The sequence below is a fragment of the Diabrotica virgifera genome, chromosome 10 (genome assembly GCF_917563875.1).
Source record: "Diabrotica virgifera virgifera chromosome 10, PGI_DIABVI_V3a".
NCBI classification, from domain to species: domain Eukaryota; kingdom Metazoa; phylum Arthropoda; class Insecta; order Coleoptera; family Chrysomelidae; genus Diabrotica; species Diabrotica virgifera.
The window spans coordinates 115,463,578-115,482,641 of NC_065452.1; the positions used below are offsets into that span (position 1 = coordinate 115,463,578).

A 19,064-nucleotide genomic window follows, 5' to 3' on the forward strand; every position below is an offset into this window, starting at 1 on the left:
CAGAAATTGCTTGAAAATAGATCAAATAATAATATTTGGGTTATCCTCCCTCTCAAAAAGGTCCGGAACATTGTTTAAATAATCAAAATGTCAAAAATTGAAGGAAAAATTCGATTTTTTTCTTCGTTTTTTGATTATAACTTTAAAAGTATTCATTTCCGAGAAAAGTTGTACTGACATAAAAGTTGCGTAATTAAATTTCCTACAATATAGAATTGGTTATAAATTTAAAAAATAGTCACCCTAGTTGCAAAATAGCAATAATTGCGAAAAAACCATACAAAAACAAGTATTCGCATTTTACGTTTTTCAACCATTTATGCTACACTTAGGACCTTCATATTTCACCCAGAAAAACTTTATGATACAGTAAAACAATACTGTAAATTTCATTAAGATCGGTTCAATAGATTTTGCAAAATAAATTTTGCAATCCAGCTTTCGCAAAAAAAAATCATTTTTTCAAAATGTTACAGCACTGAAAATAAAGCAGATAGCAAGTTGATTTTTTTTGCTTATAGAAGTGTACTGTACCTTTCATTTGAAATTTTCAAAATTAAAATCGATTACTTACTACGGCGTCAGAAAATGTTTGAAATAAACAATAATTTTTGGTGCTACGCGCAGGACAGCGGTGTTCGATTCACACAAGTTGATTTCCACCAAAATTTCTTCCAATCTTTATCTAATATATTATTTTCTTACTCTATATTTTGTTGTATTTTAATATTTTAATTCCACAAAAATCAAACTAATTTTATTATTGTTTGTGAAATATTGTTTAAACAATTGCATATGTTTAAAAATAATAAACTTTTATTATTTAAGTTAAAATATATTAACAAAGAAAGTTTTTGCTAATAAAAGTGTTATTTCAAAGGATAGAGTATGTGTTTTTATTTTGCAATAAACAATTTATTTATTTATATCGAAATGTAATAAAAATTAAAATGTATCAATCATTATCAAAGGTCATTGGAATGCCCAATCAAAACAAACTATCCGCTGTCCTGCGCGTAGCACCAATAATTAATGTTTATTTAAAAAATTCCTGACGCCGTGGATCGATTTTAATTTTGCAAAATTGCAAATGAAAGGTACAGTACACTTCTATAAGCAAAAAAATTTTCAACTTGCTATCTGCTTTATTTTCAGTCCTGTAACATTTGAAAAAATTATTTTTTTTTACCAAAGCTGGATTGCAAAATCTATTGAACCGATCTTAATGAAATATACAGTGTTGTTTTACTGTATCATATAGTGTTTCAGGGTGAAATATGAAGGTCCTAAGTGTAGCATAAATGGTTGAAAAACGTATAATGCGAATACTTGTTTTTGTATGTTTTTTCACAATTATTGCTATTTTTCAACAAGGGTGACTATTTTTTAAATTTTTAACCAATTCTATATTGTAGGAAATTTAATTACGCAACTTTTATGTCAGTACAACTTTTCTCGAAAATTAATACGTTTAAAGTTATAATCAAAAAACCAAGAAAAAAATCGAATTTTTCCTTAATTTTTTGACATTTTGATTATTTAAACAATGTTCCGGACCTTTTTGAGAGGGAGGATAACTCAAGTATTATTATTTGATTTATTTTCAAGCAATTTCTGCAAAAAAATTTGAGTCACCTCTCAACGTCCAAATGCACTAATATTTTTACAGATGCGCCCTGGTCTATGTATACATATTGTCCTAAAACTTTTTCGTCTATAATAAATTAAATAATTGTGTTTTAAATTTTATGTTTGCGTGTCTATTTTTTCTTCTTCTTTTGGTACCTATTCGTTTCGAATATCGGCGATCATTATGGCTATAATTATTTTATTAACTGATTCTTTAAATAGGTTAGTTGGTTGTTGTGGAAAACCATTTCCTCAGATTCTTTAACCATGATATTCTTCTTCCAATTCCTCGCTTTCCGAATACTTTGCCTTGAAGGATTACCTTCAGTAAACTGTATTTCATGCCGTTTCTCATTATGAGTCCGAGATATTCTAACTTTCTTCTTTTAATCGTATACATCACCTCTCTTTCTTTCCCCATTCTTCGCAGTACGGTCTCGTTGGTTATCCTATCAGTCCATGATATCCTAAGAATTGGCCTGTATAGCCACATCTCGAAGGCTTCAAGTTTTTTCTCCATCGCTTCAGTGAGTGTCCAGGATTCAACTCCGTAGTACAATATTGATAAGATATAAGATCGTAGGGGCCTTATTTTTATCTACAGATTAAAGTTGTGGCTTTTAAAGAGTTTGGCCATGTTGTTGAATGCACTCCTAGCCTTCTATATGCTACATTTTACTTCTTGTGAGTGATCCCATTGTTCCAAAATAGGTATACTGTTTTACTGGGTCCACTGGTGTATTCTTGATAAGCAGTTGTACGTCTCTAATTTTATTTTTACTGATGACCATAAATTTAGTTTTTGATATGTTTACTTGTAGGCCAAATCTTTCACTTACTTCATTTAATTTGTATATTTGTTGCTGTAAACTGTTCAAACTGTCTGCAACAATAACGGTGTCGTCTGCATAGCGGATATTTTTTCTAATAGATCTTTTGTCTTTGTCTGATTATGGTAAAAAGTTTGAACTTTCATTTTAAAAAATATTAATACGCGGAATAATTTTTGGAACATTAATATAAGCAAAGTGACTTTTACTGATTTTTATTGTTTAGAAGGCTTCATTCTTGCTTTTTACGGTACATTCTTGAACTCATTCTAAAACGTAGCTTCCATGTATTGGTAACTTTTCTTTTGAATTTGGACACTCGACTTTCCATCACTCATTCTTGTGGATTCTATTTTCTTTATGTTTACTTTGAAATGTTCACATGGCGATGCCTTTTTCTTGAAACTAATCAACCGTACTGCACAAGGAACTTCTTCGGTTATAATTAGCAGGGCCGGCGATAACGGGCCTGCAAGGAATGCACTGCAGGCGAGCGTCCCTGTTTAGGGGCGCCACAACGAGCTTGGAACCCCGCAATTTACGGTGCTCCGAAAAAACCAAAATTTAAAAATGTTAATCTCCCCGGCTCTTTTCTAGTGATGGTAGCCTATAAACCATCAATTTCAGCTCAAAGTGTTAAACCTAACCCTTGTCTCAAGCAACCAAAAAAATGTTTTTTTGGTTTTTCAATGATTTTTAATTATTTTTCTCTTCTTTTTTTTATTTCCCCTTCTGTTTTCTGGTGATGGGTAGCTTATAAACTCTCAATTTCAAATTTCAGCCCAAAATGTTAACCCTAACCCTTATTCCAAGCCCCCCAAAAAAATTTGTTTTGGGTTTTTCCAAGATTGTTAATTAGTTTTAATATATTTTTTTTATGAAAACAAACAAGTAAACTCAGTTTTAAATTTTATTTCGACATATATGCTTAGAAAGAAAAATCATAGGCCATGATAACAAGTTTAATGTGGGGATTAAAATATAATAAATATTACAAATTTTTCACGTTTATTGGTCTTTGTCGAGATATTTTTAGTATTTAACTGAAAATTATTCTCGTTAAAAAAAAACAACACATTTTTCTAACTAATTATACATCTGAATATAAAGGAATGCACAAGGTTGTTACAAATTGATTTGTTTTTAATTGTTTGTTTTTAATTTGTTATCTTTCTGAAATCGGTAAAACACTTTCTGTGGTTTTCAACTACTTTTTCACACTTTGCTTGCTTTTTCCGGTTTTTGTGAGGACTTTTCTCATTAATTATACATCTGAATAAAAAGGGATGCACAAAGTTGTTACAAATTGATTTAAATGGAAAATAGTAACTACGTGAGTAAAAGTTTGTATAAAGATTAATCAAAGTTGCATTTCTGAAATCGGTAAAACATTTTCTGTGGTTTTCAACCACTTGTAACACACTGCTTGCTTTTTTATCTTTTGTGAGGGGCCATGAAATGTCTGAAATGAAAAAAGCAAGCGAAGTGTGTTACAACTAGTTGAAAATCACATAAAGTGTTTTACCCTTTTCAGAAAGGCAACTTTTCTCTCTCCTATGGCGCTACAGCCCAAGTCTGGCCCTGACCTCTCCCAGCATCCGCCTCCAAGTATCTCTTTCCCCTGGCTGCTCTACTTCAGTTATCCACCCTCAAAATGTCTGTAGCATGTTTTAGTAACCTTAAAACACAATTTTAGTGATTTAGCTACTATCCTCCATTTATTATCCGCCATAGTTTTTTTTTAACGAGAATAATTGAGGCGCTCAGAGCAACAGTGGTGGCCTAACCCACATCCCACAATTTTACCAAAATGCTTGTATTACATTAAAGTTATGCATTACTTAAGTATTTTCAGATGCAGAGTGGCTCAATCAACCATTGCTTGAGCTATTCTATATCTAAAAATACTTAAATAAGGGATAACTTTAATGTAATAAAAGCGTTTTGGTAAAATTATGCGATGTGGGTTAGGCCACTGTTGCTCTGAGCGCCTCAATTTTAATAGGTCTTCAAGATATCTTGAGATAGACTAATAAACGTGAAAAATAGGTCATATTTATTATACTTTAATCCCCATATTAAACTTGTTAACATGGCTTATGATTTTTTTCTGAACATATAATATACACTATACACTAAGCATCAAAATTAACGCACCACCTTAAAAATGGGACATTTTTGATGTCTCGTATGTCCTAAACCTGTTGTCCGATTTGAGAGATTTTTTTAGTATATTATATATAGCTTTATTCTTCAAGAATATCGATGTAATAATATTATTGCTAAACAGGTAAGTATCATTGTATACTAGGTGTAGTAATGATAGTGTGTTTTTGCCTCAAAGTTTGGAACACCCTGTGGAATATTCTAGCGTATATAAAATATTGAAATTAAAACTCAACTGTAGCCTTAGGCTTTCTTAACATTTTGGTTTTTGATTCATTTGGATATGTTGGATAATAAAAACGTTAGGTGCTTTAACAACTAGCAATGTTATTAATCAATGCAGGGTGTTTCTAAATAAGTGCGACAAACTTTAAGGGGTAATTCTGCATGAAAAAATAATGACGTTTGCTTTATAAACATATGTCGCAAATGCTTTGTTTCCGAGATACGGGATGTTGAATTTTTTCTTACAAACTGACGATTTATTTGTTGCTCTAAAACTGGTTGAGGTATGCAAATGAAATTTGGTAGGTTTTAAGAGGTAGTTATTACGCATTTTTTGACATTCAATAAGGAATTTTATATTCACCATTGGCGTGCATACGGGTATAAATATTTTAGATACATCCCGTATGCACGCCAATGATAAATATAAAATTCTTAATTGTTTGTCAAAAAATGCGCAATAACTACCTCTTAAATCCTACTAAATTTCATTTGCATATCTCAACCGATTTTAGAGCAATAAATAAATCGTCAGTTTGTAAGAAAAAATTCAACATCCCGTATCTCGGAAACGAAACATTTGTGGACATGTGTTTATAAAGCAAACGGTCATTATTTTTCATGCAGAATTACCCCTTAAAATTTGTCGCACGTATTTAGAAACACCCTATATTGATGAATAACATGGCTAGTTATTAAAGTATCTAACTTTTTTATTATCCCACATAAGCGAAAGAGTCAAAAAGCAAAATGTTAAGAAAGCCTAAAGCTACAGTAGAGTTTTAATTTCCATATTTTATATACGCTAGAATATTCCACTGGGTGTTCCAAACTTTGAGGAATAAACATACTATCATTGTTACACCTGGTATACGAGTACAATGACACTTACCTGTTTAGCAATAATATTATTACATCGATATTCTTGAAGAATAAAGCTATAAGACACAAAAACAATCATTCAAATCGGACAACAGCTTTAGGAAATACAAGACATCAAAAATGTCCCATTTTGAAGGTGGTGCGTTAATTTTGATGCTTAGTGTATTATGTAAAATAAAATTAAAACTGAGTTTACTTGATTGTTTTCTTACAATAGGTTATTGATTAAAAATAATTTAAACATTTTTTAAATCCAAAAAAAAATTTTTTGGGGTGCTTGGGACTATGGTTAGTGTTGACATTTTGGACTGAAATTTGACATTGAGGGTTTATAGGCTATCCATCACCAGAGAACAGCCGGGGAGATCAACATTTTTAAACTTTTGTTGTTTTTTCGGAACACACTCACCGCATATTTTGTAGAATTTTAATTATTTATATAATTGGTTATTAACACTTAATATTTTAAAATTAATGTTCTATTTTGTGTGTTTTAGACATTCTTCAAACGCCTTAGAATTAACCGCAGTAGAAGTGTTGATCGCTTTCGCCAGATTGTCGAAAACTACGGAGAATTCATGAACTACAGATCTATATCACATCTAAAAACAATTCTAGAATCTGATCTCGAAGCCGCCACTCTTATGACAGATGTTGACGTCAATGACGTGCTCAATGACATCGAACGGGAATTAGCTCAAGTAGATTTGCAAGATGAAGCAGCTAAGTACGAATTGGATGTGCAGAGTCAAACTCAAGACATTGTGAATAGACTGTTGCCTGTCTGCAAAGTATGCCTGCGAGAAAATACGGAAGGTGACATTTGCGGACTTTGTGCTACATCTCTTGACTCAGAATTTACAAAGTAAATGTGATTTCTAGGTTTATTGACATATCTTATGAATGGGTTTCCCGATATTTTGTTTTCTTATTATGTAGACCAGTGGTTCTCAACCATTTTGAGTAATGTACCACAAAATTATTTTTACTATTTTTTGTACCACCTAACCGAAATACCTTTTAGGTAATATAATTAACTATAATTTATTTGCTGGACGTTTTACGGAATTGACAAAATAAAATTAAACAAGAGTAAAATTTTTTAGGTTATATTTTTAAATTTTATGGCTGTGTTTTTGCGTTTTGCGTACCACTGTAAATGATCATATGTACCACCGGTGGTACATATACCACAAGTTGAGAACCACTGATGTAGACTATTAGTATGTAACTTTCCGATCTATTTATAAAAATTTATAGAACTGGCTATGGTAACTAAAGTATTACTAACTTAGTTTTTATTTTAAACATTGTATAAGCTAGTGCTGATATACTATAATTCTTATTCAGCCAAGAAATGGTACCTATTTCATGATGTATAGTTCTTCCACTTTATCTTTGCCCATGCATGAAATTCTTCACGAATTACTTTTTATACTAGGTCTCTTTTTACTCACAGAACCTAGTATCGTAAAATTAAGCCGCTTGTCCATAGAAACCATAATAAGTTAAACAAGGATAAACAATTAAAACAATAGTTCATGTCTTTAATACCTTGTTTACTATGAATTTTAACGTTTATTTAATTTCGCTATTCCAACACACAGCCAAATTTGTCCATTGTCGGACATACGCCTCCTCAAGATGTCTCCATTCATCTCTGTCCTGCGCAGCTGCAATTCAGTTTGTCGCTATTCTTTTAATGTCGTTAAAGATCCGCCAAGTGAAGGTAAACAGTTCGTCCACATTCCTCATGCTTTAATCACCCATGACTACACTCAGAAAAGAGAAGAAGATAAAAATTACCCATGTCCCGTTGCTAACAACTGTGAACAAGTATACGAAATAGCATATCCAATAAAAGTCCATCTCAGGTGACAGTCCGGCGAGAAACCATTCATCTGCAACTGGTTGAACTGCACTTGAAGATTTTCAAGATCTGATGAACTCGCTCGGCTCTAGAAGCAAATGTACTAGAAAACACTTTATAATTTTCATTACTTGATCCCTTCATTCCTTTAGAAAATATGTAATTTTCAAATTACAGTAAATATGATGAAGTTCAGAAAAAGGATCCACTTCCCAACGGTAACGACAAATTTTTAGACAGCATGATTAAAGATCTATTTAATAACGACAACCACCTACTAGAAGAAGCCATAGCCGATGAAAACTTTTCCCTCTCCTTGTTTGATGATCTCAACGATGTGCGTCCCCGGCCATTAGAAATAAATATGGAGAATAACGCTTCTGAACCTTTGGGTATCTTCGAGATGTGTCCACACATGAACGACGAAACCACCTGTAAAAATACTTCCAAAGATCCGCCAAGTGAAGGTAAACACTTCGCCCAGAGTCCTCATGCTTTAATCACCCGCGACTACACTCAGAAAAAAAAAATAAAAATTTCCCATGTCCCTTTGCGAACTGAAAATGTATACCAATCAGCATATCCTCTAAAAGTCCATAACAGGAAACAGTCCGGCGAGAAACCGGTCATCTTCAACTGGTTGAACTGCACTTGGAGATTTTCAAGATCTGATGAACTAGCTAGGCTCTAGAAGCAAATGTATTAGAAAACACTTTAGAATTTTCACTACTTGATCCCTTCGTTCCTTTAGAAAATATGGAATCTTCAAATTACAGTAAATATTATGATGAACTTCAAGAAAAGGATCCACTTCTCAACGGTAACGACAAGTTTTTAGACAGCATGATTAAAGACCTAGGTACTTAATAATGACGACCACTTATTATAAGAATCCATAGCCGATGGAAATTTTTCCCAGTTGGATGATCTCAACGATGTGCTTCCTCTGCCATTCGAATTAAATATGGAGAATAACACTTCTGAACCTTTGGGTATCTTCGAGATGTCTCCACACGTGAACGACGAAACCACGTGTAAAAAGACCACCAAACATTCGCCAAGTGAAGGGAAACACTTCGTCCAGAGTCTCCATGCTTTATTCACCCGCGACTACAGTCAGAAAAGAGAAGAAGATAAAAATTTCCCATGTTCCTTTGCTAACTGTGAAAAAGTATACGAAACAGCATATCCACTAAAAGTTGATCTCAGGAAACATTCCGGCGAGAAACCATTCATCTGCAACTGGTTGAACTGCACTTGGAGATTTTCAAGATCTGATGAACTAGCTAGGCTCTAAAAGCAAATGTATTAGAAAACACTTTAGAATTTTCAATACTTGATCCCTTCGTTCCTTTAGAAAATATGGAATTTTCAAATTACACTAAATATTATGATGAAGTTCAAAAAAAGGATCCACTTCTCAACGGTAACGACAAATTTTTGGACAGCATGATTAAAGACCTATTTAATAACGACAACCACCTACTAGAAGAAGCCATAGCCGATGAAAACTTTTCCCTTTCCTTGTTTGATGATCTCAACGATGTGCGTCCCCGGTCATTCGAAATCAATATGGAGAATAACGCTTCTGAACCCGAGATGTCTCCACACATAAACGACGAAACAGCGTGTAAAAAGACCCCAAAGATCCGCCGGGTGAAGGTAAACACTTCGTCCGGAGTCCTCATGCTTTAATCACCCGCGACTACACTCAGAAAGGAGAAGATAAAAATTTCCCATGTCCCTTTGCTAACTGTGAAAAAGTAAATGAAACAGAATATTCACTAAAAACCCATCTCCGTAAACATTCCGGCGAGAAACCATTCATCTGCAACTGGTTGAACTACACTTGGAGATTTTCAAGATCTGATGAACTCGCTCGGCTCTAGAAGCAAATGTACTAGAAAACACTTTAGAATTTTCACTACTTGATTCCTTCGTTCGTTTAGAAAATATGGAATCTTCAAATTACAATAAATATTATGAAGTTCAGAAAAAGGATTCACTTCTCAACGGTAACGACAAGTTTTTAGACAGCATGATTAAAGACATATTTAATAACGACGACCACCTATTAGAAGAATCCATAGCCGATGAAAATTTTTCCCAGTTTGATGATCTCAACAAAGTGCTTCCCCGACCTTTCAAAATAAATATGGAGAATAACGCTTCTGAACCTGTGGGTATCTTCGAGATGTCTTCACACATAAACGACGAAACAACGTGTAAAAAGAACCCAAAAGGTCCGCCAAGTGAAGGTAAACACTTCGTCCAGAGTCCTCATGCTTTAATCACCCGCGACTATACTCAGAAAAGAGAAGACAAAAATTTCCCATGGCCCTTTGCTAACAACTGTGAAACAGTATACGAAACAGCATAAATATTCACTAAAAGCCCATCTCAGGAGACATTCCGGCGAGAAACTATTCATCTGCAACTGGTTGAACTGCACTTGGAGATTTTCAAGATCTGATGAACTAGCTAGGCTCTAGAAATGTACTAGAAAACACTTTAGAATTTTCTCTACTTAATCCCTTCGTTCCTTTAGAAAATATGGAATCTTCAAATTACAATAAATATTATGATGAAGTTCAAAAAACGGATCCACTTCTCAACGGTAACGACAAGTTTTTAGACAGCATGATTAAAGACCTATTTAATAACGACGACCACCTACTAGAAGAAGCCATAGCCGATGAAAACTTTTCCCTTTCCCTGTTTGATGATCTTAACGATGTGCGTCTCCGGCTATTCGAAATAAATAGGAGAATAACACTTCTGAACCTTTAGGTATCTCATAGATGTCTCCACATATAAACGACGAAACCACGTGTAAAAAGACCCCCAAAAATCCTCCAAGTGAAGGTAAACACTTCGTCCAAAGTCCTCATGCCTTAATCACCCACGACTACACTCAGAAAAGAGAAGAAGATAAAAATTTCCCATGTCCCTTTGCTAACTGAGAAAGTATACGAAACAGCATATCCACTAAAAGTCCATCTCAGGAGACAGTCCGGCGAGAAACCATTCATCTGCAACTGGCTGAACTGCACTTGGAGATTTTCAAGATCTGATGAACTCGCTCGGCTCTAGAAGCAAATGTACTAGAAAACACTTTATAATTTTCATTACTTGATCCCTTCATTCCTTTAGAAAATATGTAATTTTCAAATTACAGTAAATATGATGAAGTTCAGAAAAAGGATCCACTTCTCAACGGTAACGACAAGTTTTTAGACAGCATGATTAAAGACCTATTTAATAAGGACGACCACCTACTAGAAGAAGCCATAGCCGATGAAAACTTTTCCCTTTCCCTGTTTGATGATCTTAACGATGTGCGTCTCCGGCTATTCGAAATAAATATGGAGAATATCACTTCTGAACCTTTAGGTATCTCATAGATGTCTCCACACATGAACGACGAAACCACGTGTAAAAAGACCCCCCAAAGATCCGCCAAGTGAAGGTAAACCCTCATGCTTTAATCACCCACGACTACACTCAGAAAAGAGAAGAAGATAAAAATTTCCCATGTCCCTTTGCTAACTGAAAAAGTATACGAAACAGCATATCCACTAAAAGTCCATCTCAGGAGACAGTCCGGCGAGAAACCATTCATCTGCAACTGGTTGAACTGCACTTGGAGATTTTCAAGATCTGATGAACTCGCTAGGCTCTAGAAGCAAATGTACTAGAAAACACTTTAGAATTTTCACTACTTGATCCCTTCGTTCCTTTAAAAAATATAGAATCTTCAAATTACAATAAATATTATGATGCAGTTCAGAAAAAAGATCCACTTCTCAACAGTAACGACAAGTTTTTAGACAGCATGATTACAGACCTATTTAATAACGACGACCACCTATTAAAAGGAATCCATAGCCAATGAAAATTTTTCAACCTCCAAAGATCCGCCAAGTGAAGGTAAACACTTCGTCCAGAGTCCTCATGCTTTAATCACCCACGACTACACTCAGAAAAGAGAAGATAAACATTTCCCATGTCCCTTTGCTAACAACTGTGAAGCAGTATACGAAACAGCATATTCACTAAAAGCCCATCTCAGAAGACATTCCGGCGAGAAACCATTCATCTGCAACTGGTTGAACTGCACTTGGGAGGTTTTTAAGATCTGATGAACTCGCTAGGCATAAACGTTCTCACTCCGGAGATAAACCATACAAGTGCGAACTTTGTGTAAAGGACTTGGCAAGATCTGACGATCTGTCCAAACACAAAAAAGTCCATATGAAACATATGAGCCAATATGGAACATACGACATAAGAAAGCGTGCAAGATGTAGTGTTTTCAAGATCTGATGAACTAACTAGGCTCTAAAGGCAAATGTACTAGAAAACACCTTAGAATTTTCATTACTTGATCCCTTCGTTCCTTTAGAAAAAATGGAATCTTCAAATTACAATAAATATGATGAAGTTCAGAAAAAGGATCCACTTCTCAACGGTAACGACAAGTTTTTAGACAGCATGATTAAAGACATATTTAATAACGACGACCACCTATTAGAAGAATCCATAGCCGATGAAAAATTTTTCCAGTTTGATGATCTCAACAAAGTGCTTCCTCGACCTTTCAAAATAAATATGGAGAATAACACTTCTGAACCTGTAGGTATCTTCGAGATGTCTTCACACATAAACGACGAAACAACGTATAAAAAGAACCCAAAAGATCCGCCAAGTGAAGGTAAACACTTCGTCCAGAGTCCTCATGCTTTAATCACCCGCGACTATACTCAGAAAAGAGAAGAAGATAAAAATTTCCCATGGCCCTTTGCTAACAACTGTGAAACAGTATACGAAACAGCATAAATATTCACTAAAAGCCCATCTCAGGAGATATTCCGGCGAGAAACCATTCATCTGCAACTGGTTGAACTGCACTTGGAGATTTCCAAGATCTGATGAACTCGCTAGGCATAAAGATTCTCACTCAGGAGATAACCATACAAGTGCGAACTTTGTGTAAAGGACTTGGCAAGATCTGACGATCTGTCCAAACACAAAAAAGTCCATATGAAACATATGAGCCAATATGGAACATACGACATAAGAAAGCGTTCAAGATGTAGTGTTTTCAAGATCTGATGAACTAGCTAGGCTCTTAAGGCAAATGTACTAGAAAACACCTTAGAATTTTCATTACTTGATCCCTTCGTTCCTTTAGACAAAATGGAATCTTCAAATTACAATAAATATGATGAAGTTCAGAAAAAGAATCCACTTCTCAACGGTAACGACAAGTTTTTAGACAGCATGATTAAAGACATATTTAATAACGACGACCACCTATTAGAAGAATCCATAGCCGATGAAAAATTTTCCCAGTTTGATGATCTCAACAAAGTGCTTCCTCGACCTTTCAAAATAAATATGGAGAATAACACTTGTGAACCTGTGGGTATCTTCGAGATGTCTTCACACATAAACGACGAAACAACGTGTAAAAAGAACCCAAAAGGTCCGCCAAGTGAAGGTAAACACTTCGTCCAGAGTCCTCATGCTTTAATCACCCGCGACTATACTCAGAAAAGAGAAGAAGATAAAAATTTCCCATGGCCTTTTGCTAACAACTGTGAAACAGTATACGAAACAGCATAAATATTCACTAAAAGCCCATCTCAGGAGACATTCCAGCGAGAAACCATTCATCTGCAACTGGTTGAACTGCACTTGGAGATTTTCAAGATCTGATGAACTCGCTAGGCATAAAGGTTCTCACTCAGGAGTTAAACCATACAAGTGCGAACTTTGTGTAAAGGACTTGGCAAGATCGACGATCTGTCCAAACACAAAAAAGTCCATATGAAACATATGAGCCAATATGGAACATACGACATAAGAAAGCGTGCAAGATGTAAAGTGTTAGGAGAGATATAAAAACTTTTTGTACTGAATAAACTTCGTCAAACTCATATCGTATGCCTCTAGCGACGTGGTCGAGCAACTCAAATCCTTAGTCCGTTTTTGTTTAAGCTAATGTAATCTTTTTATAGTTATAGTTCCATAAAAGTAGTTTTAGTATTCTCATTCCATGTAAGTCTGTACAATGTTCGGATGTTTTGCCAAATACTTTTCTTTCGATGTTTTCCAGTATTAAGCTGTTACTAATTCCGAAAGTATTAGGGTGTCATTGTTTTACCTTTTTTAGCATCGGCAATTTAGCATCGTATGTCCCGAAATTCATAAGAAGCTAATAAAATTTTTGTTGCTTCGATTATTTTATTTTCCTTAACATTTCCATACCACTTTGGAACTAATCACATGCCATTTCAATTCTTTGATGAGGGCATCTTCAATGGTGTGAGTTTTCGGTTAAAAAATGCTTGGCATTTTTTGAGCCTACCCAAGTGTGTCTGCCCATGCCCTCGGATTCCAGTTCCTTCTACTGTTCTAGAATCGTCTTATACCACTTTATGAAATTCTTATTTAGCTTTGTAATAAATTACCATTTGTTAGTTTATCTTATGCTATTTTGACTACTCTGGTCTTCTCCATTCTACTTGTGTGATTATTCTATTTCTATTTTTTCTTTTGTATCCACTCGTTTATAATATGTAACATTGTCTTGTGATAACTTCACTTCTATTTCGGCCTTTCAGAGTATTTCTTGTAGTTCTCCTCAGTTTTCTCATCTCTGCAGTTTCTAATACCCTTTGGTGTTACCCTGATAGACATGTCATTATTGATCTTATACTGGCTTTATAAACTCGTTGATTCCATCTTAGTGTTAATATGTAGGTTTCGCCATATAGTGTTCTTAAGGCGTCTGGGTAGTTTATTTGCATAAAAATGGTAGATAATAATGATTTTGTCCATTGCTTTAAGATTCTTATGGAATTATCTTAGTCAACTGTGTATAAGTATTTTCAAAATTCTACTTTCCCAATGGTGTAACCTTATATTTCATTTTGGATTTAATTTCTATGTACGAGCAAAGCGTATTCATAACTTTCCGTACCTAATGTTAGAGGTATGTATTTAGATAATGCATTAAAAAATATGTAAAGATATATTTTGTTCTCTATATTGTTTGCCATGAAATCTTTATTTTTAATTCTTTGACTATCATTTTTTTCCACACCATTACTATTTCATATTACCCATCTATGAAGAACATAATATCAAAAACCCAAGAGATAAAAAACTGCTACAGGAACCTAATTTAGATAAATAATTAAGTAAAATGCTTTATAAAAGGTATTTTAGAAATAAAAATGAACGTTTAGAAATAAACGTTTTAGAAATAAAAATTTCATAATCAGCGCTGCTTACAGATATAGATGCTTGATCCACCAAAATAAAAGGGTTAAAGCCCTTTAAATGTTATAAAGTTATATTGTTATATAAAATAATGAGTCATTTGTATACAGCCGACTAATGTACAGTAAAAATTTCATTTTTCAATTTTAATCCTTGGTGTGGTAAAATAAGCAAAACATTGCCTGTAAATAAAAAATTAAAACGTTAACGTGTTACCTACCAGTTCTATAACTTTTATTATTTTGGTTATGAGCTATTCCAGGTCAAATCAACACACTTTGAATTCATTTTTTTCCTGACCTATTTAGATTTTGTTAAAATTTAGAGTACTCATAGTGGATGATTAGGTGAAGAAAAATACAAAATTTAAAATTTTTATCTCGAGCCGTTTCCGAAATATGGTTATGTAAAATTTTCCAAAAAAATCCAAAATACCGCGACCATACTTTATTGGAATGTATATATATATTACACAGTACTATTATATATATATATATATATATATATATATATATATATATATATATATATATATATATATATATATATATATATATATATATATATATATTATCACTGGGCCTGTATATATCACTGTAAAGAGCTTTAAAAATGCTACAAAATGACACCTCTCCCAGCATTTTAGCTCAATTAGGACAGCTTCTACGACCATTCCAATAAAGTATGGTCGTGGTGTTTTGGATTTTTTTGAAAACTTTACATAACCATATATCGGAAATAGTTTGAGATGAAAATTTAAAATTTTGTATTTTTGTTTCCCTTATTAGCCACTATGAGTATTCCAAATTATAACCAATTCTGAAGAGGGGGTGAAAATTAGGTGTGTTGAGTTGATAGGGAATGACCCTTATGCAAATGTTGCCTCACACATTTTATAATTAAAAAAAGAAATTCATTTTCATTAATTTTTCTAGCATTGACTAGTTCTGATCCTTGTTATTTATTACCAATGTTTCTGTTCTAAAATGTGTGGTCAATAGCAAACTGTTTTGTGTTTTGTTTACAAACAATATAATGTGATATTATTTCAAAAATAAAACTGTTTTGTAATTTTGTTATTTTATTTATATTAGTAGATATACCAATTTATTGTTTCAAATATAATGTAATCCTTTTAATTTAAAATTAAATTTTTTGGCTTCCTTTGCTATATGTTTGGCTATTTTATATATCTTCGTTTTTTCCTTCCCTAGTATTAAGTGGTAGTATATATTTATTTACGCTTCTGCTTTAGCTTTTGCAACTGCTACTTTCGCTTCCTTTTTGGCGACCTTGTAGCTTTGTAGATCTATGTCCGACCTATTTTCTTGCCACTGTTTATATAATGTTCTCTTATTTTTGCTTGAACTTTGTTTCACCACCACCAGGTCTCGTTATTCTCAAACCTCTTCCATGAAATACTTGTAAACGTAAGGAAAAAAGTTTGAGATTAAAGAGACCAGGGCCTAGATTCTGTGCACTGTAGATATCTACACGTCGCTTTCTATCGATGTCAATTTTCGTAAAAATATTTGAATTTTTAGCTTTAATTGAATTATTTTCTAGTTTTGCTAGGTTATACTCTAATTGATGCTGAAGTGACACTTAGTAAAACAAGAAAATATTTCAACTAAAAATTAAAATATATTGACATCGCGCCGATCGCTTTCTATCAATGTCAATATATTTGAATTTTTAGTTTTAATTCAAATATTTGAACATTACTTTCTCCACCCTCTGAGAACATTACTTTCTCCACAAGACCATTAATCTTTCCTCGTTGTAAGTTCTATAATCCCACATGAGGCATATTTTCGTTTTTGGACGCAAAAGTTAGTTTATTTATTTTCGTTCAACTTGCAACTCAAGCAAATAGTCTATACCGTACCGGGCTGTACTATCCGATTGTCTTGTATATTTGTTTATTTTCAATAAAAACCTTTAATCTTCGCAACAATTAGAAGTTTTTTCAAAATAAATAAATATTACTTTGAAATACATGGTGATTCCATATAAGTTTGGGTGTGTGTAGATCTGTGAAGGTTGTTGTTATATCGGATATTATACGAAATACTGAGAAATGCGATTCTCGATATGATTACCGGTACTCAAATACAAGAGTAATCATAGTAATCAAAATATCCTACTAATACTAATACAAAATATGTACTGAGAAATGCGATTCTGCAACAGGGCAAAATTACAAATCTGTTGACATGAATAACTCAATATTCATAAAAAGTGGATTTGTCGGGTTTTGAAACTAGACGACTCAAATGTCAGACGAGTAAAGAAGCAGTATATTACTACCTAGTCACAACATGAATATATGGAAGAGAGTAATTAATAGAAGGATATGTAAACAACCCGAAATATTTGATAGTCAGTTTGGCTTTATACAAGGCAAATAAACAACAGCAGTTATTTCGTTGTCCCTAGATGCTGATGAACGCAGCTTTAGTAGCATGGCAACGTTCATTACAAACAAAACGGGCTTGGCTGACGGTGTGAGATTTTTATTGAATTAATTGTCATATTCTTCGCTTGTCATTAAACGACATAAAATTTAGCCAGCATTTTAATTTACCCAAACGAGCAGATACCTACACTGAATAGTGATAATAGATCTGCTCACAGCGGCTGTTCCAACCCTTAAAAAGTACAGTCCACTCTCAACCCCAAAATAGAAAGGAGCAGCCCAATTCAAACAGATGCAGTTTTGATTGTAAGGCAGTTGGTGGAAAAGAATGGAAACAAAGAAACAAACGCGTATATGGTATTCATTAATTTTGAGAAAGCATATAATCGAGTTCCTCGGGAGATTTTGTGGTGGGCATTGCAGAAAGTTGTCCTCGGTGAATATGTAAAGCTTGTGTACTTTTTTTGAGACAGGTTCGTGAGAGACTGACCAATTTCATGTGAAAGTAAAATTGCACCAAGGCTCAGTGCTTAAGTCCGTATTTATCCTAATTAGTTTTGGATCAGATAACAGCGAAACTACAGGAATACATTGCTTGGTGCTTAATGTGTGCTGGTGACGTAGTGTTAATGGAAAACAGGTAGTGAAATCGACTTATAAAAAATAGAAGCTAGAAAAAAACTGAAACGGTGAAAATAAGCTCTTGAGGATTAATAATAATAATTCGTTCGTCTTGAGGATTATTGATTAGGTCTCCGTTTTTACTTTTACAATATTGTCTGTTCTTACATCCACTTTTTTATTTCTTTAGTGTCTCTCTAAGTTTATTTCCTTCTATACTCTCTTTCATTTCTTTTTAATTTTTTTGAAGTTATACTTCTTTAGGCACTAGGGTGAATTCTTACATTCCCTTTCGCACATGCGCACACCGACAGTATGGTATTAGTCGCTACATCTTTATGTAGCGCAAATAAGGTGTGCGTGAAAAGAATATATTATTAGTGTTTTTAGTAAATATATTTATTATAATTTTTGTGTCTTTGGATTTGTCTTCCTCGGGAATAAGATATTTTATAATAATAGTAAGTATATTAATTTAAATAAGTATTTTTGTATACTTCACTTGGTCTATTATATTTGTCAGTATGTATGAGAAATCTTGTAACCTGTCAAAGCAACGGGAGTATAGCTCAGTGGAAGAGCGTGTGACCGGAGATCAAGAGGTCGCCGGTTCGAATCCGTGTGTTTTCTAATTTTTTTTTATTTTTCTTATTGTTTTAATAAAAATTTCTGGAAAGTAGTAAGTAAAAATTAGTGTAATCTTTAAATAAAATACAAATAACCTGTTGAAAGTATATTTATTTCGTTGAAATCATATAATAGAAGTATAACTTCTTACGTGCGTACAAAGTACACACACATTCTTTTTTCTTTATATTCTTTCCTTTTCATTTCGAGCGTTTTTGTTGTTTTCGCCTCTGTTGTTGATATTTGTACTTAACTGGCATTGCCAGTTCGTATGTATTTTGTGGATTGTAGTTTCGTTTTACATTATTTGCCTGCCCAATCATATGTTCCATTGATTTTCTTTTTCGTTACCTATATTTAATCTTGCTTGATTTCTTACTCTAGTCATATTTCCCACGTGTTTTCTACTTCTTGTAATTATGTATCTCTAATAGTTTGCCTTAATGTATCTTTCGTAATTTTTCTTACTTCATTTCTTTGTAGTTACTGCATGTCGTATTTTACT

At 33.5% G+C, this 19,064-nt stretch overlaps 3 protein-coding genes across 4 annotated transcripts in view; all 3 read left to right on the forward strand.

Annotated features, from left to right (window-relative positions):
* Positions 1-15,964, forward strand: part of LOC126878640 (uncharacterized) — a 39,198-nt gene extending 23,234 nt beyond the window's left edge. Inside the window, exons 3-5 of one of the 2 annotated variants that reach the window (XM_050641469.1) lie at positions 6,230-9,264; positions 11,533-11,764; positions 13,344-15,964. In XM_050641469.1, the coding sequence (XP_050497426.1) occupies positions 6,230-6,601 (372 nt within the window). In that variant the 3' untranslated portion in view covers positions 6,602-9,264; positions 11,533-11,764; positions 13,344-15,964. Of the gene's footprint in view, positions 1-6,229; positions 9,265-11,532 lie in introns of both variants that reach the window. The other variant, XM_050641468.1, reaches the window with a different exon arrangement.
* On the forward strand, positions 7,844-8,293 carry LOC126893138 (Krueppel-like factor 12). The gene has a single exon (XM_050663089.1). The coding sequence runs from the start codon at positions 7,844-7,846 to the stop codon at positions 8,291-8,293; it is 450 nt and encodes a 149-aa protein (XP_050519046.1).
* Positions 9,433-15,964, forward strand: LOC126878639 (Krueppel-like factor 6). The gene is given in 3 exon segments (XM_050641467.1): positions 9,433-9,845; positions 11,518-11,726; positions 11,728-15,964. Coding segments are annotated over 3 exon segments (699 nt in total). The 5' UTR covers positions 9,433-9,556; the 3' UTR covers positions 11,929-15,964.
* Positions 15,965-19,064: the final 3,100 nt, after the last annotated feature.